At 40.8% G+C, this 27,282-nt stretch overlaps 1 protein-coding gene across 1 annotated transcript; it reads left to right on the plus strand.

Annotated features, from left to right (window-relative positions):
* Positions 1-2,746: 2,746 nt before the first annotated feature.
* Positions 2,747-27,197, plus strand: LOC148151814 (very low-density lipoprotein receptor-like). Its single transcript, XM_087992922.1, has 14 exons — positions 2,747-2,825; positions 13,101-13,214; positions 14,140-14,508; positions 15,898-16,014; positions 16,103-16,216; positions 16,954-17,073; positions 17,155-17,280; positions 17,889-18,060; positions 22,775-22,999; positions 23,395-23,513; positions 23,592-23,731; positions 24,744-24,885; positions 26,132-26,275; positions 27,175-27,197. The coding sequence occupies exons 1-14, from the start codon at positions 2,747-2,749 to the stop codon at positions 27,195-27,197; spliced, it is 2,004 nt and encodes a 667-aa protein (XP_087849048.1).
* The last annotated feature ends 85 nt before the right edge of the window (positions 27,198-27,282 follow it).

Raw genomic sequence — 27,282 nt, forward strand, 5'->3', positions numbered from 1 at the left:
ATAGGATAAATAGACAAAGTCTTTTCCCTGGGGTGAGGGAGTCCAGAACTAGAGGGCATAGGTTTAGGGTGAGAGGGGAAAGATATAAAAGAGACCTAAGGGGCAATGTTTTCATGCAGAGGGTGGTACATGTATGGAATGAGCTGCCAGAGGATGTGGTGGAGGCTGGTACAATTGCGACATTTAAGAGGCATTTGGATGGATATATGAATAGGAAGGGTTTGGAGGGATATGGGCCAGTGCTGGCAGGTGGGACTAGATTGGGTTGGGATATCTGGTCGGCGTGGACAGGTTGGACCGAAGGGTCTGTTTCCATGCTATACATCCCTATGATTCTGTCACTCTAATTGCTTCTGTTTTATTTCTATCCAGGTGGCTTCATTGAAAGACCCTTCTCGGACATCTCCCCCCTGCCCCCACCCCGTATTACCTGCAGTGATGATTTCCTTCATCAATAATCTAATGTTCCCACCTCTCTCAACCCACCATTAATACCTGAAACTTCTACACCCTGGAATGTGACGCTGCCAGTCCTTTATTTCCTTCAACAAGGAATTGTGCAAACCAATAATTCACCGAAGCCTTTTCACAGCCTACAAGACAGAAGTCAAGAATATGATGGAATACTCCCGACTGGCCTGGGTGGGTGCAGCTGCAGAGTAGGGGCTCAAGGCTTTCTGAACCTGCAGCACCATTCCATAAAATCCTGGCTGATCTGATTGTAGTCTCATTCCATGTTCTTGTCTGCACCCCATAACCATTGACTCCTTTGCCTGTCAAAAATCTATCTAACCCAGCCCTGAATAAAGGGCAAGTCTCCACTGCCTGGAGCTTGACACCAATTGTCACTTCAAACACTTTAGGCTTTTGATGTTGTTTAATGTTGATGAGATGCACTGGACAATTGTGTTGTGGCTTCTTCAGAAGCACCTCTCAAGCCTGAGAGCTCTCACCTCGAAGGAAAAGGGTTGCAGACAAATGGTATCTCTATCACCTCCAAGTTCCTGCCCAAGTTGGGAGACATACTGCCAATCCATTGTGATCATTGGGTCAAAATTCTGGAACTGCTCCCGTACAGCATTGAGGCAGTCCAAACACAGCATGGACAATAAAGGTTCAAGAAAGTGATTGGGCACCACTTTCTCAGAGGCACCAAGGGATGGGAAATAAATGCTGCCCTGAGGAGCAAATTCCTCATCCAAACCAATTACAGGTCATTCTGCTGTAACACATGTTGCACTAATGCAAATTCGCACTAACGTGATTGATGAACTGGCGGCATTGTTTCTAAAGTGCAAACTTTTAAATTGTGTATTGGTTATAAAGCGATTCTGGCTCCATTAGTTTAAGTGGTGCTGCTATTACGTGATTTTCTTATAACACAGGGTTGCACGAGTTATAGCAAAACCGAGTGTAATTTTATTTTTTAAAAATCCTATCTTGGTCATTTTGGGTCATCAGATATGAAAGAAAGGAGGAAGATGTCAAATTGTGAAATATTCTGCAAGTGCTTGCATCTTTCAACAGAGGTTGTTAGTTACTGTGTTAACTAGTTTAGGCTGAATCTTCAATCAAATCCACAAAAAGAATTTGATCACAAGCTTGAATTAGGCTCCAACCATTTTGACACTGACTTGGCTTCATTTCTGAAGTTAAGGAAACATCTTACTCAACAACAGAACACATGACCCTTGCATACTGTCAAGTCAAACTTTTGATACCAAGAATTATTACTGGATTTGGATTACCTCTCCCTGGAAATTGGATCCATCTGAATGTGCAACGTTTCTTTCCCTTGTGTGGGCAGCACCAGAAGCCCCTGGTTGTCAATACAAAGATAGTGATGATACTTCTTGAATGGTTCAGAATCCATGTGGTGGGACCCCTACACCTTTGTTCTAGGTTTTGACCCAGTTAGCAAAGGAAGAATGATAATGTGTTGTCATCCAAGAGAGTGTGTGACTTGGTTGAAGGTAATGCTTTTACCTTGTTCATTGTAAATAGCAGTTGAATTGTACTCCAATTTCCCTGCTCACCTCACTCATTCACTGTCTCTCTCTAAACTTAAATGCCCTCCATTCTCTCAGGGCAATGTTAACACTGTCATGAATCCTACTGACATAAAGGTGCTTACTTCCACCTATGTGGTTCAGATATCAGCTCTCTGACACAACATTCTACTTTCCCTCTGAACTGTGTTGCTTTGACTTCTGCCGATACCTACTTTTTTACAGGATATGTAAAGCATTCCTTCCTTTTCTCAGTCCTTCTCGGGGCCCTCCCACATCTGTTCGAGTTCTCAGTGAATGAAAGGATGCGAGGAACAGAAGGATCTCAGAGTGCTTGTCCACAAATCCTTGGAGGTGAAAGGAGCAAATTACTGCAGAGGCTGGAATCAGTACTGAAAACAACACATGCTGGAGATCACAGCGAGTCAGACAGTGTCCATGAGAGAGAACAAACTAACGTTTTGAGTCTAGATGACCCTTTGTCAGAGCTGAAGTTAAGTGTGGAAGGATAAGCATCTGTCCTATAGGTTGGGGGTGGGAGCAGTGGGTGTAGGGTGCTGATGGAGAAGATAGTTGGTAGTTCAGATTAATTGGCAGGCAGGTTAATAGGTTGGTTAAGAAGGCATAATGGACACTTGTCTTTATCAGTTGAAGCACAGTTTATAAGAACAGGAAGCTGCACAGGACTTTAATTAGTCGGCAGCTAGGGTACTGTGTACAGTTCTGGTCACCGCACTATGGATATGTTTGTACTGGAGGAGGTGCTGAGGAGGATGTTGCCTGGGATGGAGGATTTTAGCTCTGAGGAGAGACTAGGTAAGCTTGGGTTGTTTCCTTGGCAGCAGAGAGATTGACTGGATAGAAGTGTATATGATTCTGAGGGGCATGGAGAGGGTGAGTAGAAAGCTCAGCTTCCACCTCAGCAGCCTTTGTATTTGATGGATCGTTCTCCACCTCCAGTGTGACCCTGTTACCAAGCCCATCTCCTTTCTCCAATCCCCAGCCCCAATCCCCAACAGCATCATCCCTTCAGCATTCCAAAGTGAAAATAAACCATACCAGCAGACATAGACCATTCAGCCCATTGAATCTGTCATCCAATGAGATCATGGCTGATCTGTTAATCCTCAACCTCACTTTCCTGTGTTTTCCCCATAACCCTTGATTCCCTTCCTGATTTAAAATCTGTCTGCCTTAACCCTGAATATACTTACCGACCCAGCCACAGTAGCGCTTAGCTATAGTTCAACTTTTAATATCAATCGTGGGAAACTTCTTGAAACAGTTAATTAGGATAGAGTTAAAAGTCACATGGAAAAATTGTGGCTTAATTAGTACAGGCCAGTATGGATTTCTTGGGAGAAAATTTTGTTTCACTAAGTTGCTGGAGTTTTTTTGAAGAGAACGAGTTGAAGAAGATTTTTCACTCTTCTCTCTTGTTTTTGCATTCAGGTGATAGCTGTTCATCTTCCTGCTATTTTACACCTCCTCGTAATGCCTCTTTCCTCCCCCTTTGTAATCTGTTCTATTGCCCACTTTGGTTCTGCGTCACCAGTTCTTGTCATTTAATCACATGTCTTCCAACGTTGCCCTCTTTAACGTTTGAGAGAAAGTAAGTACTGCAGATGCCGAAGATCAGACTCAAAAAGTCATAGAATAGAATCCCTACAACGTGGAAACAGGCCCTTCAGCCCACCAAGTCCACACCGACCCTCCGAAGAGTAACCCACTGAGACCCCCTCCCTACATGATTACCCTAAATGTGGTGCTGGAAAAGCACAGCTGGTCAGGCAGCATCTGAGGAGTAGGAAAATCGACATTTCAAACATAAGCCCTTCATCAGGAAGGTTACCATTCTGACTTAGAAATTATTGGACTGAAGTTTTTTCTGTCACCTCAAATGTAACCAAACCTGCTGAATTTTTCCAGAATTTTCTGCTTTTTATTTTAGATTTTCAACATCTGCAGTATTTTGCTATTCTTGAAAGTAATGGTGTTCTTTCTTGAGCAGAATGACCTAACAAATCCATGGTTTACAGTAATGGACGTGGACCAATCAGAGCAAAGCTGTACAGGTTAGGGTAGATTGGCCATGAGAAAATGCCCATAGTGTCCAGGGATGTGCAGGCTAGGTGGGTTAGCCATGGGACATGCAGAGTTATAGGGATGGGGGTAGGACTGGGTGTGATACTGTTTAGAGGGTTGGTGTGGGCTCGATGGGACGAATGGCCTGCTTCCATACTGTAGGGATTCTATAAGAAGTCTTTTTATAGTTTTAATCAAGAAATAAATTAAACAGGACTCATCAGCCTTGTAGCTACAACTCTGAAACATCAATGCATTTTCTTCACTCTTCACAATCCCATGATGCATTTCTTTATCAATTAAAGCTAAGCAGAGTCATGTGATATAGAAGATGTGCATTTGTTGAAGTTAAACAGAATAATGTAACATTCGATACATCAATGAATATACATTGATTGTGTGATTATAACTAAACCAAGTCAATTATGAAGTATCAATTTGCCTACTAATCCTACAGAAATCACAGCCATGTGAGAGATAAGCAGATTTTCAGACATTCCCCAGAATGAAAGAAGTTGTAATGGCCAAATTTTTCCACATCTCTCCCAAGCAGCCACGGTCTCCCTGACTGCAGGTAAATCCAGTCAGCATGGATCCTTGAACCATGAGGTTGATGACTACATTTTATTGTGGGTAACACCAAGGATGAAACATTTGCAGGGAATGTGTGAGGGCCTGGCCAACGCACATCACTCCACATATCCATGAACCTCGTGAGTGAGAGTATGGAGTCATTCACAATTTCACACATTTCTGGAAAAAAGATTCATGCAGTCTATCAGATTTTCAAGGCCGGGAGCTGGACAGTGGTCTAGTGCTCTCCCTCAGTGGTCTACAAGTAAAGCTGCACAAATCACTGCCTCTCTCAGGCTAAATGCTAACTTGTAGGTTGCTCAAGTATTTCTGGGCAATTAACAATCTACACAAACTCTGAAAAACCGAGGGCCATTGAAGCTGGAAGGGTTGAAAAGGAGCGGCCTCAATCAGTTGCCTAACGTGAGAAACTTCACTAAATGATACATGATACTGACTGAAACCTGAACAAATCCCTATGGTTTGTTAATGCTATGTCTCACTGATTGTTTCTTTGTCCCCTAACAGTGAGTTGGACCTATAAAGTGTGGATACTTGAAAATAAACCACTCAAAGATATCAAGCACACACTCAAATGGAGAAAGAGCAATTTATGTAGTTCTAGAAAAGTTGAAGGATTGCAAATATGACCAGGGCCACATTTGACCATGGGCTGCTTGCCTTATAAAGTCACACAGTAGGTAGACATTAATCCAGCTGACTCATCCTGGATGCAGGTTTCAGTTAGATTCTAACTCATCAATGGTTTGTTCCAGCATTTTCTCTCAGATGTCAATGTCCTGATCCTCATCTTCATCCTCAGAAGATAGCCATTGATTCCCCATTTTCTCTGCATCCAGGCCATCTCCCAGTTTGTCAGGTTGCAACTGTGAAAGGCACACAGTCTGTCAGAAAGTAACAGAATACCCTTTCTGGTCTGTACTGCAAGATCCATAGTCCTTCATCTTAGGGAGGCATAGGGCTGTTTCACTCTGGCCTAGTTGGAAATAGGAGCAGTGCTGCATCAGTCTGAGGGGGTTTTGGTGAAGATGTCATGAGCTGTGTTTGGAGGGTATCTTGTTTCCCAGCTGCCATCCAAGGGTCAGGAACCTGAGAGTTCTCCAGTACCAATTCCTCCCTGCAGCTGCCAAGAAATGTGGCAGAGACTTCCACAATATGGCATCAATGGTCACAGAGAAGTTAAACCCCATTGGCAAACACTGCAGGTTGGTGTTGAGGTTCAGCCAAAAGCACCCATCCATCTGGTGAAATCTATGAATGGAGGAGAATCCCGCTGACCGGTCTGTTTGATCTTCACGTGAAAGGGGAAGGATGGAAACAGCATAATCTGGAGAAAATGACATCAGTGACATCATGGATTCATTTGTGGGTTAGAATCATAGAATCATACAGTACATCAAGTCTGTACTGCCAAAGCTACACTAAATCTACACCAGTCTCAATTTCCTACGTTATTCCCAAAGCCTTGAATGTTATGACACTTCAAGCTCATCCAAATACTTGTTAAACAGGAGATTTCCTGCCTCAACTACATTCCCAGGCAGTGCATTTCAGACCCATCACCCACTGGGTGAAAATACTTTTCCACTCTAAATCTCCTGCCTTTCACCTTGAAGTCATGCCCCCTTATTATTGACCCTTCAACTAAGGGGAACAGTTGCTTCCTATTCACACTATCCCTGCCTCTCGTAATCGTATCCACCTCTATAAGCTTCTACCTCAACCCTCTCAGCTCCACAGGAAATCACTTGGGTTAAGGTTTGGGAGATATTAGGTTCTTGGACCAAGCCCATTCCTGATGATGGGCTTATGCCCGAAATGTTGACTCTCCTGCTTTCCAGATGCTGTCTGACCTGCTGTGTTTTCCAGTGACACACGTTTTGACTCTGAATGAGCTATTGTGGTGGAACTTCAGGGCAGCTGTAACCTTGAAAGCTCCTGGGATGGGATTGCCAGTCAGTCTCTCTGAGACCTACTCCAGCAGATAGCACAGCTTGGTGATGATAATCTGTATCTGCATTGTGCTTCCTGTTGCTTCTCCAACTGGAAGTAGTTGGTGTTGCAGAGTTTACTAATGCTGATGTAATTGCTCTCTCCTTCAATGCTGTGTTCATCTATGCAGCAAGGCCACAAGGACTCCAGCAACAATGATGTCCTTATCAGACTTGTGGGAAATGCCAGTAAGGGAACACTGATGCCTGAACTGCCAAATCAATCATAATGATGCCTTATGCTATTGGCTGGTGCAGTATGCAATGGGAATTTCACCAACAGGCCTGTGTCATGCCTCAACAGGGAACTCTGAGGTACATAACCATCCCAAATGTACATCACAGAACTAAACTGTTCATGCTACACTGGGGGAGTGAAATTCTGGCATTAAACTATTGTGATAGATTCTCCCCCAACACCAAAAGTACCCCACCCTTAAACATCACCATATTTTTGCATATTGTGTATAATCGAGTAATAGTCAATCTCATGCAAAAGTGGACCCTTATTTTTGGGTAAAGGAAATTTTGAATTCTCCATATATCTCATGTAAACATTGACCCTAGTTCTTCACAGATACAGATCAACATTTATGAGTCAGTGTGCCGGCCATCCCTAGCCATTCCAGGTCTTCTGAATTACCATAATTAATTGTGTATTTTTCTTTATTAGTTTGGAGATCAATTAAGCTTCTGCTAATGATATGGTATGAATTTTGATGGTGCCCTCAAAAGTAATATCCATATAACAGTCGACCCCATAAATTCAACCTTAAAAAGTGGTAAAAAAAATTTGACTATTACTCAGTATATATGACACTTACATTTCAGTTTGAATGTGGCTGCTCCAAGTCATTGTTTTCGGTGTCAGGCTTGGAATATTATTCAGAAATAGCAAACCCACATGAGATTTTTAAGTTATTGGTAACTAGATTTGTTTCTCTGACATGGCTCTGAATGTAAATACAGGGAACCATGAGGGTATCAGGCAAGAATCCATCAGGCAAGGATGGATAGGAGAACCTTACAGCCGATGGTGTATAGACAATGGTTCATATTTAAATAATTTATGTGCATAAATTGTAACAATTATTCATTCCTGTCTGGCATAAAAATGGAGGAAAGCTAGATAAGGGAGAACCAGTGGATGTGGTATATTTGCATTTTCGGAAAGCTTTGATAAGGTCTCTCATAAGATGTTAGTGGGCTAAGTTAAAGCATATTGGGTAATGGGTAATGTATTAGCATGGATTAAGAATAGGTTGACAGACAGACAGGAAACAGAGAGGGGGAATAAATGAGTCTTTTTCCAGGTGGCAGACAGTGACTAATGGGGTCAATGCTTGGGCCACAGCTATTCACAATAAATAGAAATGACCTGGTTGGGGGAACCAAATGCAACATTTCCAAGTTTGCTGATGACACAAAATTGGGCACCTTGGTGAGAATGTAAGGTGAATTAGACAAGTTGGGTGATTGGCAAACACAAGATAGAAGAAGTACAACACGGTTAAATGTAAAATTAAACACTTGAAAAACAGCAAGGAAGAGTATTCTTTGAATGGTACTATATTGAAAAGTACACACAAACAAGGAAGCAGGGGGTCCATATACATCAGTTGAAGGAAGTAAACAGGCAGGTACAGCAAGCAATTACTAAAAGGATATAATTGCCATTGAGGTCATGTAGCGAAGAATCAGCAGAATTGAGCAGGTCTGTGTTCACCAGAGCTTAGAAAGATGAGAGAGGATTGGTTTGAAACATATAAATTTCTAACAGGGCTGGACAGATTAGATACAGGGTGATGTTTCCCCTAAGTGTAGAACTAAGGGGCACAGTCTCATGATACAGGATAGGTCATTCAAGACAGAGCTGAGGAAAGATTTCTTCAGTCAGCGAGTAGTGGACCTGCGGAATCTAAATCATTGAAATTATTCCAGAAAAAGATTTCTTTACATTTTGAAGACATCAAGAGATAGGGGGTGAAATGGTCTTTCAATGACATTTCATTGTATGGAATGAGCTGCCAGAGGATGTGGTAGAGGCTGGTACAATTACAACATTTAAAAGGCCTCTGGATGGGTATATGAATAGGAAGGGTTTAGAGGGATATGGGCCAAGTGCCGGCAAGTGGGACGAGATTGGGTTGGGATATCTGGTCAGCATGAATGGGTTGGACTGAAGGGTCTGTTTCCATGCTGTACATCTCTATGATTCTGTGACATTCTGAGTTCATTTAGGCTGCTGGGAGATTGTCACAAAAGGGTGTTGATGTGTTATAACCTCAGCCAAAAAGTTTCTAAGTACGTAAGCATGATAGAGTAATCAAATATGATTTTAGATTTTACTGTAATCAGTCTCCATCAAATGATCTGTATACCATGGATCTAAGGAATCTTAGGCCACAGTGGTATTGTCCCTGTCTCTGAAACAAGTGACCCTGGGTTCGAGTCCCACATACTTCACAGGTGTACAATGACATCTCTGAACTGATTGATTAGAAAATATCTCAACCATACACCTCCTCCTACACCACATTGTGCCTATTTTTAATCAACTCATTTAGACACGTGATGGTACACACTGAGTGGGTGGGACGTAAACCCAGCCTTGAGGCTCAGGCACTACCACTGGACTACAAGAGCCCTGGGCTGAGTTCAAATTTCACCACCTGCCACAGTGGGACCCATGCTCCCATTAACCTTGGCTTCTACATTAGTGCCATTACCATCACAACACCAACACTGTGTTTTGTTACATTAAATGTTGACATTCAACACCAATGTACAACACAAACATAGCAAGAGAATTTAACATACTAATGTCCACATTAAAATGTTCATGATTTAGTAGTTTTGAATTCATTCAGTTGAAAGATATGTTTAAAATATGCTTCACATTCAAAATAATCTTTTCAGTCATCCAATTCTAAATGGTGTTGGGGTCAGCTAGTTCAGTTGGCTGGCCAGCTGGTTTGTGATATAGAGTGCCACTAACAGCACGGATTAAATCCCTGTACCAGCTTGGTTACCACAAAACACCTTCAACTTCTCTCCCCACCTGTAACGCTACCTGATGAAAGGTCAGCGCTCTGAAAGCTAGTGCTTCCAAATAAACCTGTTGGGCTATAACCTGGTGTTGGGTGATTTTTAACTTTGTACACCCCAGTCTGACACCAGCACCTCCACATCACGGCTATAATGACAGAGGAGCCTTATGGTAATGACAGAGGTGACTTTACCTCCTATTTTAAATCTAAACCACCATCAACTTGACAAGAGAGTACACTGAAATCTGATATAGATATTTTTAACTCGCTCATTCTGATATTATACCCATAGCTCTGGAGCAGGTGGAACCAGAACCTAAAAGAGAAACCTCTATCTGCCCATCAATCTGCTCTGAGATGTGATTACACACCAGCTCTCCTGGTTTAGGGGTGGGGACACTACCACAGCACCATAAGAACTCTAACAATATCCAGCCACAGAGACCACATTGAAATTATAACTAGCTACAGGTCAATATCTCACGTGGGAATCTAACCATCGCGCAAGATCAATATTTGAATTCAGTGAATCAAGTGGAAGGTGCTAACTTAGTAGACAGCAATCAGTCCCGTTTATAATTAGCTATAAGAACAGGTTGCAATTAGGTCTGATTGATCAATCGTTATTAAGTAGCAATACCAATGGTTAATATCGATAGGTTAAGAAGCTAATGAGAATAGAAGGCACCCGATAACCAATCAATTGTCGGAAGAGTAAAACAATGATAAAATAGCATGCCTGGGTGTGTTGTTTAGGTGAGTTGGAAAGATAAACAAATTCAGGAGTTTAATCGGTGAGGAGTAGGGACAGTGTTTACAGTTAGGGTCCCTCCGGCTTAATGACATGGACCCTTTTCCAGTCGCTTTCTTCTTACTCGCCTTATGTTCCTATTCTCCTACCACAGTCAATGGTGAGTAGTAATGTGGCTTAATTCTAAACATTGCTAGAACTTTATTCGAGAAAATCACCTGTGGACAGTGCCTCGAGACTGACTAAATAACCGTGACTGATGAGTGAGAGTTTGATCCCAATGTTTCTCGTTTGTAGAGCATTTCTTTTACTTGTTATTCTGTTTGACTGGAATTGCATCCCACCAACAGCAAGCAAGTTTATTTTTAATTTTTATCAAAACCATGCATTTAATGAAATGCAATGTTCTATTGTATGTTATTTCAAAAGTCAGGATTGTGTTGGTGGATGCCAAAGGACTGTGTAAAATATGGATGTGCCTGTTGGTGGGAGTTCTGCAGTGTATAAACCTGTTGATCAGTAAATTTGACACTGATTCTGCTTTGTATTTCTAAAAGTTTTGGATCTTTCTTCAACATGAATAGGTATGTTAATTTCTTTGGGACAGTTCTACTATCCAATTGGATTGGGATTATACTATCCTTGGATAAAGTGTATATGCTTTCCATTAGTTAAAATTTACATAATTGTTTAGTAATGTCCTGAGTTCCCAACTATATGCTTTTTGTATGGAGTAGTCTCTTAACTTTCCTGGAAAGCCTTTCCTTAACTGCACTCTGTTAGCTGCTGCCTCCTATCAGTGCCCCAAATAGCTGTATAGGTTTAATTCTTTGCCCCATTAGTCCTACTGTATCTTGACTGCTTGGATCAAGTGCTTTTTTATGTTTTCCTTCATATCCAAAAGTTGCATTTTCTCTAACTTTAATCTGAGTTCTGGATGTTGCTTCAGATTATCTGACAGTCACTTCAAGGCAAATATTTCCCCTAAGATGTAGTGCCCAAGGTGTTTACTGCCTTCAGGTCCTGTCTAATTAGGGCTCTATAGCTGAAGTATTGAACCCCTACTCTATAACTCTACAAATACACTGCTGAATGTAGAGCAAGGTGTTTTATAAGGTTCACCATGGTAGGCTCATTCAGAAAGTAAGGAGGCATGGGATACAGATTTGGCTGGCCCATAGAGTGGTTTGTGATGGAAGTATTCAACCTGGAGCTTGGTAACCAGTGTGCTCTGTAGAGATCTGTTCTAGGACCTCTGCTCTTTGTGACTTTTATAAATGACATGGATGAAGGAGTGGAAGGGTGAGTTAGTAAGTTTGCTGATGACAAAGGTTAATGAGGTGTGGAGGGCTGTTGTAAATAGCAATGGGATGTTGACAGGATGCAGAGCTGTACTGGCGTGACAGATGCTGTTCAACCTCTAAGTCTGAAATTCTTAATTTTTGGAAGGTTGAATTTGAATAGAAGGTTAAAGGTAAGATTTTTGGCAATGTGGAGGAGCAAAGGAATCTTGGTCCCTGTCCATAGATCCCTCAAAGTGGCAATAGTTGATGGGGATTAGATTACAGTGTGGAAACAGGCCCTTCAGCCCAACAAGTCCACGCTGAAGTGCAACCCACCCATACCCCTACATTTACCCCTTACCTAACACTATGGGCAATTTAGCATGGCCAATTCGCCTAACCTGCGCATCTTTGGACTGTGGGAGGAAACCGGAGCACCCAGAGGAAACCCACGCAGACACTGGGAGAACGTGCAAACTCCACACAGTCAGTCGCCTGAGGTGGGAATTGAACCTGGGTCTCTGGCGCTGTGAAGCAGCAGTGCTAACCACTGCCACCCACTAAGGGTTGTAAATAAGGCATATGGTGTGTTGGCTTTCATTAACAGGAGATCGAATTTAAGAGCTGTGAGGTTATGCTGCAGCTTGACAGAGCCCTGGTTAGACCACACTTGGAATATTGTTCAGTTCTGGTTGCCTCAGTATTGGAAGGATGTGGAAGCATTAGAGAGGGTGGAGAGGAGACTTGTCTGGATTGGAGGGCATGTCCTTGAGGGAACTAGGGCTTTCCTCCATTGAGTGAAGGTTTCTCGATCGAGCTGTACAAGATGAGCATAGTGAATAGTCGGACTTCCCAGGTTGGAAATGGCTGCTATGAGGGGGCATAACTTTGATTCGAGGGAGGTTTTGGGGAGATGTCATAGGTAGGTTCTTTAAACATGGCTTGCGGGATGCACTGCCAGCATTGGTGGTAGTCAATACATTAGGGGCATTTTAAGTGATTATTATGTTGGCATATGAATAATAGTGAAATGAAGGATATGTCTTTCCTTTTTTAAGATAAAAGGCTAGCACAACATAGAGGGGCTGAAGTGGCCTGTACTGTTCTGTTCTATCTCCCCTGGATAATTGACCAGGCCTAGACATAATATTATGAGCACCTTCTAAGCCAGTGTGATAAAATGTGTTTTTTGCTCTCCTTTGATCTCAATGGTAATCTGGTGAGTGCCATGCTTGAAGAACTAAGGCAGCTAAAAGGTAACTTTTAACTGGCATGCACTTTCTAAACTTTAAGGCAAGAATGTTGCAGCTTTAAAAGTGATCCTGGTAATGTTTCAGGCTCGGACACGTGTGAAGTACACTGTAGTTCTGGAGCTGTGCAGTGTATTCCTGTCTCTTGGAAATGTGATGGAGAAAAAGACTGTGAAGATGGTAGTGATGAAGAGAACTGTGGTAAGTGATTAAGACTTGCCCCTCTCTAACAAAGGATGAGTAGGCATTTATTTTTGTGGCATAAATGAGCTACTTTCTAACTTACTGTAGACTTTTCCTTTAGTCAACATAATGTTGGAGTTGTGCAAAACAAGGCATAATTTTCAGTACACAATTGGATAATCTGTCTTTAATCATTGACCTTTACAAAACAAAAATCAGACTTTTCATAACTTAAAACCATCAACTGCAATCTCTGCCTGTGGCACTGAAAAGTAATAATCGGAGTAAATATTAAAAAGGTAGTGGTGCCACCCGTATGCCTCTTATTTTGGAGTATCTGTACTGTGATGGAACATAATGCAGGGCATGTGAATTATGCTACACAATAGTGGACTTGAGTTTAACACATTTCAAAATGTCCACCTTCCAAACTTGCACTTCAGTATGCAATAAGTCAGTTTTACCACCAGTCTGCACTTAAATGCTGTTTGGTCCTATGACTGACTGTTACACTAATCATCTAGAGACTGATACTCTGGGGACAGGGATTTAAATCTCAGGATAACAGCTGGTGGAATAAAAAATCCATCAGTTACATGACCTGTATTACAGATCGATTTATTATCAGATGGTGATAAACACTGGTATGGTTCAGTAATGCCTGTTTTGAATCTGCTACATGCTGTCCTTGCATGTCTGACCTGCATCTAACTAGATCCACAGCAATGTGGCTGACTCTTTAATTGTCTGTTGAATTGTTTATTAGGTTATTAATAACAAAACAACACAAAGCATGTCACATCAACCTAATGGTGATTGGGAGCAGGCAATAAATAACATCCTTCCAGCAATGATTGCATCCATAAAGAAATATAAAAGCTTGTTTTTATATAGTCAGTAATTTCTAGGTTTAAAGGAAAGAAATCAATTTTTTTTTTTCCAGGTACCCTTGCATGTAATCCATTAGAGTTTACTTGTACCAGTGGTCGATGCATATCCAAGAAGTTTCATTGCAATGGTGCAGATGACTGTGGTGATGGGAGTGATGAGAGAGGCTGTGGATTGCCCACCTGTGGCCCACATGAATTTCAGTGCAACAATTCTGAATGCATCCCCTTGAATTGGCTGTGTGATGCCAATGCTGACTGTGCAGATAAATCTGATGAAGCTCCAAACCAGTGTGGATATACACTTTCAATCATGACTTGTCCTCCTGCTGAGTTCTTGTGTGATTCTGGCCAATGCATTCATCAGCACTGGTACTGTGATGGAGATAAAGACTGCAGTGATGGAAGTGACGAAGCCCGGTGTCGTAAGTTTGTTATTTGAATTTTTGATATTTGTTTGCCTTCCCTTCAATTTTAGCACCACTCAATAGTACTTACTAAGCCTACACAATGGACTGCTCCTGTTCTGTGGGTTGGGGGCTGTTTATCCCCAGTGTCAAAAGCTGACTGTTGACCTTCTACAAATGTTTATAGATTCATGAGGCCTCAGGTGAATAGCCAGGTCTTTTATCCCAGTGTAGGGGAATCCAAAACAAGAGGGCTTAGGTTTAAGGTGAGAGGGGGAAGGGACTTAAGGGGCAACGCTTTCATAGAGGATGATGTGTATGGAATGAGCTGCCAGAGGAAGTGGAGGCTGGTACAATTGCAGCATTGAAAAGGCATCTGGATGGGTAGATGAATAGAAGGGTTGAGAGGGATATGGACCCAGTACTGGTAAATGGGACTAGGTTAATTTAGGATATCTTGTCAGCAAGGGCAAGTTGGACTGAAGAGTATTTGCATGTTGTACAGCTCTGACTAGTTCTGACTTACTTTGAACTACCAAATGAATAAGTTTTTGTTAAACTGGTGCATGGAAGCAGAAATTTAATCTAACCATAAACTTGCTCTTAATATTATTATTGTCTGGCTCTTAAACTATTTTCTTAGAGCTCAGTATGGTTGTGGAACCTGGGGTGTATTTAAGATCTGCTATGGCTCAGGGCCCTTTTTTTTTTTTTTCCCTGGTGAGGCATGATCCCTTAAAATTTGAAATGGAATTCAGCACCTAAAACAGACCTTTGACCCCTATGTGTGGTCTTTCAGATGGATTAAAATGTGACACTGGAAAAGCACAATGTCACGTAGCATCTAGGGAGCAGGAGAGCCGATGTTTCGGGCATAAGCCCTTCATCAGGAATATCTGAAGGTTTATGCTCGCAACATCTACTCTTCAGATGCTGTGTAACTTTGTGCTCTTCCAGCACCACACCTCTTTTGACTGATCTCCATTAACTGCAGCCCTCCATTTCAGATGAATACACAAGGATCTATCTTCACAAGTAGACTCAAAATTCCATGGCACCATTTGAATAACAGGAGTTATCCTTGATGTCTGTCTGATCTGACCAAGACTAATCTTTAATCAAATTAGCCATTAAACCTGGTCCCTTTCAAAACACTACCCAATTTACTATAGTACTGTGTTCCAAAACTGAATATAGAATTAAAATCATCTTGATCCATTTTAATAAAATAACTTAAATGTCAACTGAACTAACTCAGTTCTACAATTGATCTTGAATTTTATTTGATCCTAGAGAATTCTAGCAACATTGTTTGTATAATAGCATAATACATTTGGTCTCTGATACTGATTTTTTTTTTTTTTTTTTGAATGTGCTCCAATGACTTTTTGCTATTAAATTTAATAGCATTCCAAATATGCAAATCTGGCTACTTCAGATGTGATAACAACTGTGTTCCTGAAAGCAAGAAATGTAACCACTTTATCGACTGCATTGATGGAAGTGATGAGCTGAACTGTGAAAGTAAGTACATGTTTAAATTCAGTGAGTGTGCTTTTATTGAACTTTTTAAAACACAACTAACTTTTGGTTTCCTTTCTATCTGCTACAGAGTGCACAGGGCCTTCAGATTTCCAGTGCCAAACTGGAGAATGTATAAATATAACCCACGTGTGCAACCAGCAACAAGATTGCAAGGACTGGAGTGATGAGCCCCTCCAATGTAGTATGTGGCTTTAAAGCTTCTAGCTTTTTGTCGTCTTTCAATTTGATTAAATCTTTCAACCAGAACATCCAAACTTTAAATGTTGGCTTTGCAAATTCATTCTTTGCAAATGTGGGAGGAAAGCCAGTTGCATTAGGCTAATATCTCCATAACATTTCAATATAATTTATAGTTTGAACTCCACTCATTTTATAAGCAGAAAACGTGTTGCTGGAAAAGCACAGCAGGTCAGGCAGCATCCAAGGAACAGGAGAATCGACGTTTCGGGCATAAGCCCTTCTTCAGGAAAGGGCTTATGCCCGAAACGTCAATTCTCCTGTTCCTTGGATGCTGCCTGACCTGCTGCGCTTTTCCAGCACCACATTTTCAGCTCTGATCTGCAGCCATCACTTTCTCTCATTTTATAAGCAATAAACCTGTCTTTTCAGACCAGTCACTGTTCTTGTATCAGTTTCATGTGTCAGAAAATGTCAAGTTTTAGATTGCAATAACTAAATTAAACAGAACACCATGTCAACACAGATGTTACTTTGTCTATTTGAAGTTATCCCAATGTGGATTTGAAAGCTGAAGTTGACCAGGAATAAAACCTTTTTATGCAAATGCACATTTCAAACTTTGAATTTTTATACTGACTGCATATGGAATATACATCAGGGGGGCAAGTAAATAGTTAGAGCTTATCTTTGGTTTTTGAAGTCCTCAATGAGGAAGAATCAACTGTTTTTGTTTTCCAGATGTGGATGAATGCTTGTTGAGCAATGGTGGCTGCTCTCACATCTGCAGAGATCTTCTCATTGGCTATGAATGTCAATGTCCACCTGGCTTTGAACTGGCTGACCAACACTCCTGTGCAGGCAAGTTCTGTTCAGGAAATCTCACCTCCATTGTCCCAGATCAGGAATTTGATGGGATTTTTTTTTTTTTTTTTTGTGTAGATATTGATGAATGCCAAAATCCAGGATCCTGTAGTCAAATTTGTCTGAATTCAGTTGGAAGCTATCAATGTGAGTGCCTGAAAGGATATCACCTCGATCTGATCAATGGGGCTTGTAAGGTTATAGGTAAGTACAATATCTGTTTTTAAAAAAAAAAGTAAACTTAATGACTAGTTAAATTTCAGCTAGTTAAAAATTTCCCTTGGACTGAAGATAAGCTAGGAGACTTCACATCTCCACTAGTAATAACTGGTTTGCTTCACAACTTTCACTGAGTATTTTGAGATTTTAAGTCTCATTCTATATTCTTTCCACTGACCACTTCTCATAGATCATGACCAGGGAGTTGAGGGTTATGGGTAAGATGTAAGAAGGTGGATGAGGAATATCTGATGGCTATCAAATGGTAAGGCAGCCTCAAAGGGCTGAATGGCCTATTTTTCACCTTGTGGTCCATCTTCTGTTTTATTGTCCAATAAAAAATGCACCACTTTATTTGATATTATGTTAACTTTTTTGGTGGGCCTCAGCTGTTAGCACCTTGTTAAACAATTTAAGTTATGTAAATTTGCAGTATATGCTGTCAGTCATCCCTCAAACATTGAAAGGATTCCCCTTTAGTTAAGGAGGTGGTCGTCATAATGCAGTAAGATGGGTGCAGTAGTGGTCTCTGATCTGAATCCAATTAAGGATGTGTGCTATCCATTGTTCATGTGCTTGTTATCTTCAAACAGGAGAAGAGCCCTTTTTGATTTTTACTAATCGTCATGACATCCGTAAAATGGGATTGCATCACTTGAAATATACTTTGATTGTTGACCAGCTGAAAAATGCTATTGCTCTTGATGCTGATGTTGCAGCACAGACCATCTTCTGGGCTGACTTGGCAGAGCATGCAATCATCAGGTAAATGTTCAGAAAATCTAATGCCCAACTGAGTCTAATCTATTTCTAGTTCCAGGCATGTAAATGTTTGCTTCTAAGCTGTTTTAAATTCACCATAATCCCAGAGGGCTGCTCTAATTAGAAATGACTGGTTTAATCAGAGGTTCCTCATCTCTCAGCAAGGGGATATCTTAAGATGGCACCTCCTAGTAACATGAGCTGGTGCAGGAATTGAAGCCTACTTTGCATCATTGTGCAAGCCAGGCACTTGGCCAACTGAGACTGATGAGAGAACCCTGGTATTGATTGAAGACACTTGTTCAAGTTTCTAGCCTTGCATTCAGATCAAGTTGTTGGAAAAGCAATGTTTTACACTGCAATATGATAGAGCATTCTCTTTTGTGGTCTAAGATAAGTGTTTTTGACTTTTTTGATTTTTTTCTTTTGAATTGTCCTGTTGAGTGAATGTATCTTGTACAGTTTTCACTATTTCCATTATTGCTTTAAGGAAAAATCTAGAGCTCTGGATTTTTCCCTTCTGCAGTGATGGGTTCTAGTCTAGCTAACAAATCTACTTGGTCAACCCCCCAACTCGCAGTTCTTTGACTTGGAGTTAATCGCTACAATTTGGAGCTGAGGTAGCCATGGATATGGGTTAACTCTTGGGAGTCTGGTCTTTAAAGTCCACCTTATTCAAGAGAATGTGGCCCAACATTTTCAAAGCAAGCTTGATATTTGTCTAAATTAGACAAAGTGGATCTCTGGCTTTGTCTGTATCGCTGGCCAAATGTTAAGCTCAAGTGGTGGAAGTAATTCTTCTAACATTTCACTGTCTATGGTTGTGTTTTTCTTTAATTGGGATGTTTTTAAGTAGGAGCCAGGAATGCTCTACCTAGACTCAGTGATTCCTCCTTAGGACTGTATATACACCTTGACTTTTTTCAAGAAGCCTTATCCCCATCTGTTGAACTGACCAGGGAGAGCTACTCTTTCCATTGGACAGGTCTCTGACAAATCACTCAATTCATGAATCCCTACAGTGTGGATCCAGACAGGCCATCCCACCCTGACCCTCATTTCCCCCACCTGTAACTCCCTCTTTTTTTCCCCCCCCCCATGGAAAATCCACTTGTCTTGCACATCCCTGGGTGCTGGGTCGTTTAACATGGCCATCCACTTTTTTGGATCATCAGTTGCTAGGATGGTGACCTTTAGCTTGTGTAGCTCATGAGGTTAACTTTCCACCCTTCCTGACATCCTCCATCAGGGGGAGTAATGTCCTACTTCAGCATCTATGCTGCAGATCTGTTGCTTTTCCTGCCAAGTCCTGCCATTCCTGAAGAAGGGCCTGTGCCCGAAACGTCGAATCTCCTGTTCCCTGGATGCTGCCTGACCTGCTGTGCTGTTCCAGCAATAAAGTTTCAACTGCCAAGTCTTTGGCCAATCCTGCTAGGAAGCTAGATTATAGGAGCTCTTAGTGAGCAAATTTTAAGTTTCTTTGACCTCTTTACAATTTTCAAATTATTGATGCTGTCTTGCAGTAAACTAAAATGTGACCAGTTGTCATGTTATCTTATTGCATGTGACATAATCTCTTTTCTTACCAATTTCTCAGCATAAATGTTGAGGGATGCTCACTATATAATATCCAAATTGTTTTAGTTTAAGCTGGGTTTGTGCCTGTGACTTGTATTCTAAATATGCACACCAAAGCTGTATTAAAAGGCCATTGAACTCTTCAGTAACATGACCAATCCTTTTTTTTTTTTTGCATGCTATGGCAACTAATACAAAGTTCATCGTTATCATCAGCATTGCATCCTATTCAACCACCAAGTAAAACTTCCCAGCTGAAACTTGCAGAAAAGCAACAAAATACTAGTTTCTAATTCGAAGGACAGCTATTCACTTTGAAGTGTAAATATGTGGCTGAAGGTTACAAAGACTTCTGAAATTGTAAACAAAACATTCATTTCTTTCAACTAGATGTGGGAGAATAAACCTAACTGCTGATTTAAAGGTAAAGTGCTTTAAAAGGATAGCTGGAACTTAAACACTGTTAAATTGAGGTTTTCCCCTTTGGGGTAATCTTAACTAGCTCTTAAGCTGTGGGGTGATGGGTTGTTACCAATGTTTCTCAGGGAGAAGGGTCACTTGTGTCTGAGGCTGAGGGGTGACTTTATAGGGGTTTACAAAATGAGGGGCATGGATAGGGTAAATAAGCAAAGTCTCTTCCTTGGGGTCAGGGAGTCCAGAACTAGAGGGCATAGGTTTAGGGTGAGAGGGGAAAGATATGAGATGTACAGGGCAACTTTTTCATGCAGAGGGTGGTACATGCATGGAATGTGCTGCCAGAGGATGTGGTGGATGCTGGTACAATTGCAACATTTAAGAGACATTTGGATGGGTACATGAATAGGAAGGGTTTGGAGGGATATGGGCTGAGTGCTGGCAGGTGGGACTAGATTGGGTTGGGATATCTGGTCGGCATGGACAGGTTGGACTGAAGGGTCTGTTTCCATGTTGTACCTCTGACTTGGCAGTTCTTAATTCAAATCCATTGAGATTACATGTGAGGCTGCAGTGTTTTGTATACAACACCAATGGCCCAGGTTTGATTCTAGCCTGGTTTCTGTGGGATTTACATGTTCTTACAAAGTCTGTAGTGGGTTTCTGCTGTTCAAAGTGCAAGTTGGGTGGATTAGCCATGCTTGAAACCATCTAGTGTGTAGTCTAGATGGATTAGTTATGGTAAACATGGAGTTACAGGGTATGATAGGGAGCTGGGTCCAGGTGGGATACTCCTCAGGGTTGATGTGGACTCAATGGGCTGAATAGCCTCTGCACTGTAGGAATTTTATGTTCAATTTTTGTGTAGCTTGCAAACCTGCATCAGACAACTGTCCCAATCTCAACCTTCTGTATACACACACGGCAGTTTAATCACTGTGGGTGTCACTATCCAGAACAGCATTCTGTCAATCCCTGACCTGACTCCTAACTGCCCTCTGGGCAATTGCATTGCTGTGGGTCTGGAGTCCCATGTAGGCCAGACCAGGTAAGGATAGTAATTTTCCTGCATTAAAGGATATTCAAGAACAAAGTGGGTTTCTCCTGACAATCCAAAGGATTCATGGTCCTCAGACCCAATTCTCAATATATTGAATTCAAATGCTGCCATGGCCCCAGGTCCTTGATCACAATCTGGGTCTCTGGATTAATGGTCTATTGATGACGCCACTAGGCCACCATCTCCCATTTGTAGATGAATTCCTGAAGGTAAGTGTGTCCAACAATGCTACTTCTGGGGGACCTTGGATTTTTAAAACCACTTTTAAATGCGGTGTGTGTTTGCTATCGAGCAAAATCTCAAGGTATAGCTTGTGAATGAAACACTTGAACACTTTGACCAATCAGACACTATGATTCTGGTCCATTTTTTATTAACTCACTAACATGAGAAATTTCAGTAACTGCTGTTGCTGTCTATAGTATTGTCATGTGCTTTCTCTGAAGGGCAAAATCTCTTTACTTAATCCATTCTGAAGTTAGTAATTCTCAGTGAACAGTCTAACCATATATTGCTATTCCCACTTTCCCCTAACTGCCTCCTGTACGATCAAAAACTTGTGCTTAGTAAAATTTCTAATTCTTGCTGCTTGGTTCTGTTTTGCATATCTTGCATTCTTACTGAGGTGTAAAGTCCTTGCTACTTAATTCTAGTACTGTGTACAACAAGATTCTGAAATCCAAAAGCGAAGGTTTGTAAGTAAACTGTATGGGGAGTGAAAGATCTTTAGTGATCAGAGGTTAGAGACATGTTGCTGAAATGGTGCCACTTTTAATTTAGTCATTTTGGGATGTAAACTTTAGTTCAGTGCCAGGGCTATCTTCTCAAGTGCTGGTATATTCTTGATCTGCTGTAGATATCAGTTGTACACTCTTAGTAATAAGCAACTCTGCACATCAAAAGCTCCATGCGTAGCAAACTTCCAGCTTGCACCTATTTGTGTAGCACAATGGAATGTTGTATACTTTTTTGTTCCAGATGTGGAAATGGATAACTTGATTGTTTTGCAGTAAATAGACATCCTTTAACTTTGCCTCTTAATCTGATACATTGCTGAACCATGGCTGCGTTGCTCCAGTTATAACTTGCTAGAAATTTTAATTGAGAAATTGGATGCAGGCCAATTTTGGGGAGGGGGTGAGGGCAAGCAGGAGGTGCTCTTGATCCCTGGCCTTGAACAGACACTGAACATAAATGCAGAACCTCTGTCCATGTGGTTCACCAGCCACTTCCCTCAACATTGTACCCATTAAGTCAGGATAATGAAATCCAGGTTGCCAATGTATAATAACTTAAATATTAATCACTGCAAGCACCGTCTGGACTCTTAACAGGAACACTTTGATACTATTAAAATCTGAATTTGTAGCCTTAATGGTTTATCCTACTGGTCAACGATGTTTAATTCCTTTTGAAATTCTTCTGGATCATAACACCGCTCTTAGAGGTTGTAATATTCGATTCTGTAGCATTTACAGATTGTGTATGAACTTTGGACCAATGCAACTTGCTTTGTACCTGCTAACAGAGATCTTTCTGGTATCAATGCCAGTGGGTTGTGATTGAGATTTATTCCAATCAACTAGATTTTATTTTCTAATTTTTTTACAATTTGAATAAACTGTAATCCAGTTTGCTTAACTTTTTTTTTCTTTTTGTTTTTAGTGCATTGATTAACAAACAAGATGGTACAATTGAGATTTCAAGAATCTTCAGTGATTTGTACCACCCTGTGGGAGTTGCTGTAGACTGGATTCATGCCAACATTTATTGGACAGATTCCGGCACTAAAACACTTTCAGTGGGCAATTTCAAGGGAACAAAAAGGAAGATCCTCTTTGAGAACAACCTAAAGGAACCAGCATCTATAGTAGCTGATCCATTAACTGGGTATTGAGAAATTTTTTAACTGCTGTAATCAATAGCTTTGATTTAAATAAAAGCCTTTATTAGCAAGCAACAAAATGAGTTTCAGTTAATTACATTGCTAATATTTGGTGGATTTAACATTTTTATTCCAATGTGTATAGGATGGCACAAAGGTCTTCTAAGAAATTGCAAGGTTTTGGCATTCTATTTGTTGACTAATCGCTTGCTGATACTGCAGTGGGTTTGAATGATGTGTAGGTTCACACACCAGACTCTAGGCTGAGGAGCTATTTACACTTAATGTAGCAACTTGACTATGGGAACCAATACCATATTCCTCAATGGTCATGACTAGCAATCTAACATCTTCATTTCAACTGCAAGCAATTAACTTTGTTTCTTTTTAAATTGAAAAGGTTTATGTACTGGTCAGACTGGGGTGAGCCAGCCAAGATAGAAAAGGCAGGAATGAATGGTGCTGATCGCCAGCTGTTTGTTACCAGAGAGATTTACTGGCCAAATGACATTACACTTGGTAAGTGGACAACTGGAGCCTGCTCTGCCAAAAATGCTTTCAGATCTTGTACACTAACCTTTTTAAATTTATTCACAGATCTTGTGAAAAGCCGTTTATATTGGGTTGATTCAAAGCTGCACACACTGTCAAGCATTGATCTAAATGGTCAGGATAGGCAAACTGTATTGAGATCTGAAGAATTCCTTGCTCATCCTCTTGGTGTAGCACTCTTTGAGGTAAGATTTTTTTTTTTCCGGCTCCTCAGATGCTGCCTGACCTGCTGTGCTTTTCCAGCACCACTCTGATCCAAAGCCATAACTTTATGGCTAACATCCCAAAAACAAACTGAGGTAGGTGCAAATGATGGAGGACAATTTAACATGTTGGTCTCCTTTAGTACTGTATGCAGTCTTGACCTGTTATAGGGAGGATATCAAACTGGAGAGGGTTCAGAAAATTACCAGAATGTTGTGGGAATCGAGTTAGAGATAAAAGGGCTGGGACTTCATCAATGTAAGAAGTTGAGGGGTGACCTTTTTAAAAGTCTCTAAAATCAGTTATAGATAAATGAAAGGAATCTCACTAGGGGTGGTAGGGAGAAGTGGGCAAGTGTTCAAACTAGTCTTAAGGTGAGTGGAAGATTTTTTAAAGACAGGCAACTTTTTTGTGGAATGAGCTGCTAGAAGTGGTGGATGCATGTACAGTTACATTGTTTGCAAGACAACTGGATATTCTTGTGAATGAGATTTGGATGGATATGGTCAAAGTGTGGCACTGGTAAAAGGTGTGCTGTGCTTTTCCAGCACTCCACTTCTGAACTGACACTCAATCTGCTGTCCCCACTACCTCTCCCATCCAAAGTTGGAAGAATTTGGGCCAAATGAAGGCAGGTGGGAATTTGGTTTGGAAACATGGCCAACATTAGACTAGTTGGACCAATGGATCTATTTCCATGCTGTAATACAATGCACTAACCATTTTACAATAAGAAAACACATGTCATTGTAGCAAAACTTATTTAGCACATATGGAACATTTGTGGTGATCTCTTAAGCATATAACTACTTTGACAGTGCACCTGTGCTGAAGATTATTCCCAAGCTGTTTTGAGAAGTTTATATATTTTTGCTTATAGTTGTATGTATTTGAAAAATTAAGGTCGTTGAATTCCTTTTGTAGAGGACTAGTATACTTGCACTAGAATCCAAACACTATAGTTAAATTCCTGAATTTTAATTTTTTTGATAGGATCATGTCTTTTGGATCGATGGTGAGAATGAAGCTATTTATCGTGCCAATAAATTCACAGGGGCTAATGTAACTACTATAGCCTCCAATCTTGATGAGCCTCATGATATTATTGTTTACCATGAGTTAACACAACCATCAGGTATCTTTTTAATTTTTCTATTTTAAAGAAAATATTAAAAGTTGCCAATTATGAAATCTCATGCTCCACATTCAGTGTAAATGCACTGCAGCACTAATGAGCTGTATAATTTTGGTTTTTTTTTTTTGGACTAAACTTAATAGATCTCCAGTATCATGCAATTCTTTGAAAATTTGATCTAAGAAAATTCAAAATAATTTGAAGTCTTTATTGTCATAGCCCATCTATCAATATGGTAAAATGAGCGTGCACATTAGGGAAGGCAATATTGTAGTTGCATTCACTGGATGATTATTTCCGATAATGTTCTGGGGATCCAAGTTTAAATCCCTTCGTGGGAGATAAAGTCTAATGGTGTGAATCCAGTCAACTTGTTTAAAAGAAACATCCGTTCACTATATCCTTTCCTTTAGGAAAGGAAACTGACTCTGGAGTCAGAGGCCAGACCAGACACCAATGTGGGTGAGACTAACTACCCTCTGGGAAATCTGGCACAAGCAATAAATGCTGCCTAGCCAGTGACAGACACCCCATGAATGAGTAAAGAAATCTTCAATGTTGAAACTGGCCCTTAATCTACTTTGTCTCTGCATAACCAAAATTAATCCAAAGAAACAATGTCTATTCCTTACCTGCTTGTGACCTGTACTTTTCTATTGAAAGGTGTGCCTCTGCTCACTCCCACTCTCTCCAAATTATGAATTCTCAGACAGAACTGTCTGTCTGGTCTCCAATGTGACAGCCCTTGGAATAAGAATACATAATTGTAGTGAGGGGTCTATAGGCAGCTCTTTTTTTTTTTAAATCCCTGTAGTTGGATAGCTGGAAGTTCCCCAACAATTCACTAGTGGGGACAGCTTGCATACTGTTTTTCCTAGTCTGGTATGCTAGCTGGTTGAACTTGTGTCTGCATTAGCTCTTCAGCCTTTTTTTAGCTGATCTCTTAGACCCAATAAAACATCAGTCTTACCATGTAATTTAAGTTGCCTTTCCAATTGAGGACTGGCATTTGTGACATGTTTAAGGTTGACTTGCATGACCAATTCCTACTGCAATTTAACAATGAGGAGAGCAGAAAATCTTAATTTGGTTAACAGCTGTATTGAACACATGGCAATGTTTGAATTTCTGAAATAAAGCTTGGATATTGACAGTTTATTGGGCAAACTTAATGCAGTACAAAGTAATCTCCATTCTATATAATATGCCTGGCTTCCTCAGTATTCTTCAATGTACTTTTTGACAGGTAAAAATCGATGTAATGGGAGTTTGAATGGAGGTTGTGAATACATGTGTCTTCCTGCTCCTCGCATTAGCATTCACTCATCAACATACACTTGTGTCTGTCCAAACGATGTAGATGTGAATGCAGATGGAAGGTCATGTGCAGGTAAAAAGCCAAGTTTGTGCTAAATATTCTGTGGTATAGTCTAAAGGTTGCCCTCATTTTGAGCATTCGGATGGTGTAAATCTACTGAAAATATCCTCTAATCTGGAGATCAAATGTTTGGTTTGATATAAAAATCAATGGGCCCTGAGGAGGGGATTCTAATGCTGATTATTGTATCCTTTATTTTAGACTTTCTATCCATTGAAACACCAAGCCAGTTTGTAATGTTGAATTTGAAGGTATAGTTAATTACAGTGAAGTATTAGTACAGTGTATGTTAGATCCACTGTTTTCCATGTCAGTGGCTGTTCTAGTGCAGCTCTAAATGGATTTGAGGTCAAATGGAAATTGACAGGGAACTCTTGCCTGGCTGGACTATGCCAGGCACAAACTTACCAAATGAACCATCTCAGCCCTTGGGCATTACTGAGTTCCTCAAGGGAGTGTCCCAGGTTCCATCTTGCTTCATCGATCACCTTCCCTCCATTTTGAGCTCATGTGAGGATGTCTAGCTATAATGGTAGCTGAAAATGTGGTGCTGGAAAAGTGCAGCAGGTCAGGCAGCCTCCAAGGAGCAGGAGAATTGACGTTTTGGGCATGAGCCCTTCAGGAATTCCTGAAGGGCTCATGCCCAAAACGTCAATTCTCCTGCTCCTTGGATGCTGCCTGACCTGTGCTTTTCCAGCAACACATTTTCAGCTCTGATCTCCAGCATCTGCAGTCCTCACCTTTTTTCTCCTAGTTATAATGGTAGCATTTAAGACTCGTTTTGAATACTAGAAATTAACCCTTGTCCATAATGCAGCATGACTTAAACAACACCCAGGCTTGGACTGATGACCACTGGCAAATGATAGTCACACCAAATGCTGGACAGTTGACATTTTTTTTCCAAAAAGGAATCACCTTTGACATTCAGTGACATATTATCATTGCATCCCTCACTGACCTCTTTGGGGATTACCATTGAACTAAAACAGAACTGGACAATCTTTAAAAGAGCAGGT

The sequence above is a fragment of the Chiloscyllium plagiosum genome, unplaced genomic scaffold, assembly GCF_037043375.1.
Source record: "Chiloscyllium plagiosum isolate Xiang-an unplaced genomic scaffold, Cpla_swu_hap1 HiC_scaffold_2, whole genome shotgun sequence".
NCBI classification, from domain to species: domain Eukaryota; kingdom Metazoa; phylum Chordata; class Chondrichthyes; order Orectolobiformes; family Hemiscylliidae; genus Chiloscyllium; species Chiloscyllium plagiosum.

Excerpts from the sequence above, each read along its gene's own strand:
- LOC148151814 (XM_087992922.1), top strand. The coding sequence starts at position 2,747 with ATGGATATGTTTGTACTGGAGGAGGTGCTGAGGAGGATGTTGCCTGGG. Across the intron at positions 17,074-17,154 it reads TGACCAACACTCCTGTGCAG|ATATTGATGAATGCCAAAAT; the intron begins GCAAGTTCTGTT and ends TTTTTTGTGTAG. Across the intron at positions 17,281-17,888 it reads TGGGGCTTGTAAGGTTATAG|GAGAAGAGCCCTTTTTGATT; the intron begins GTAAGTACAATA and ends ATCTTCAAACAG.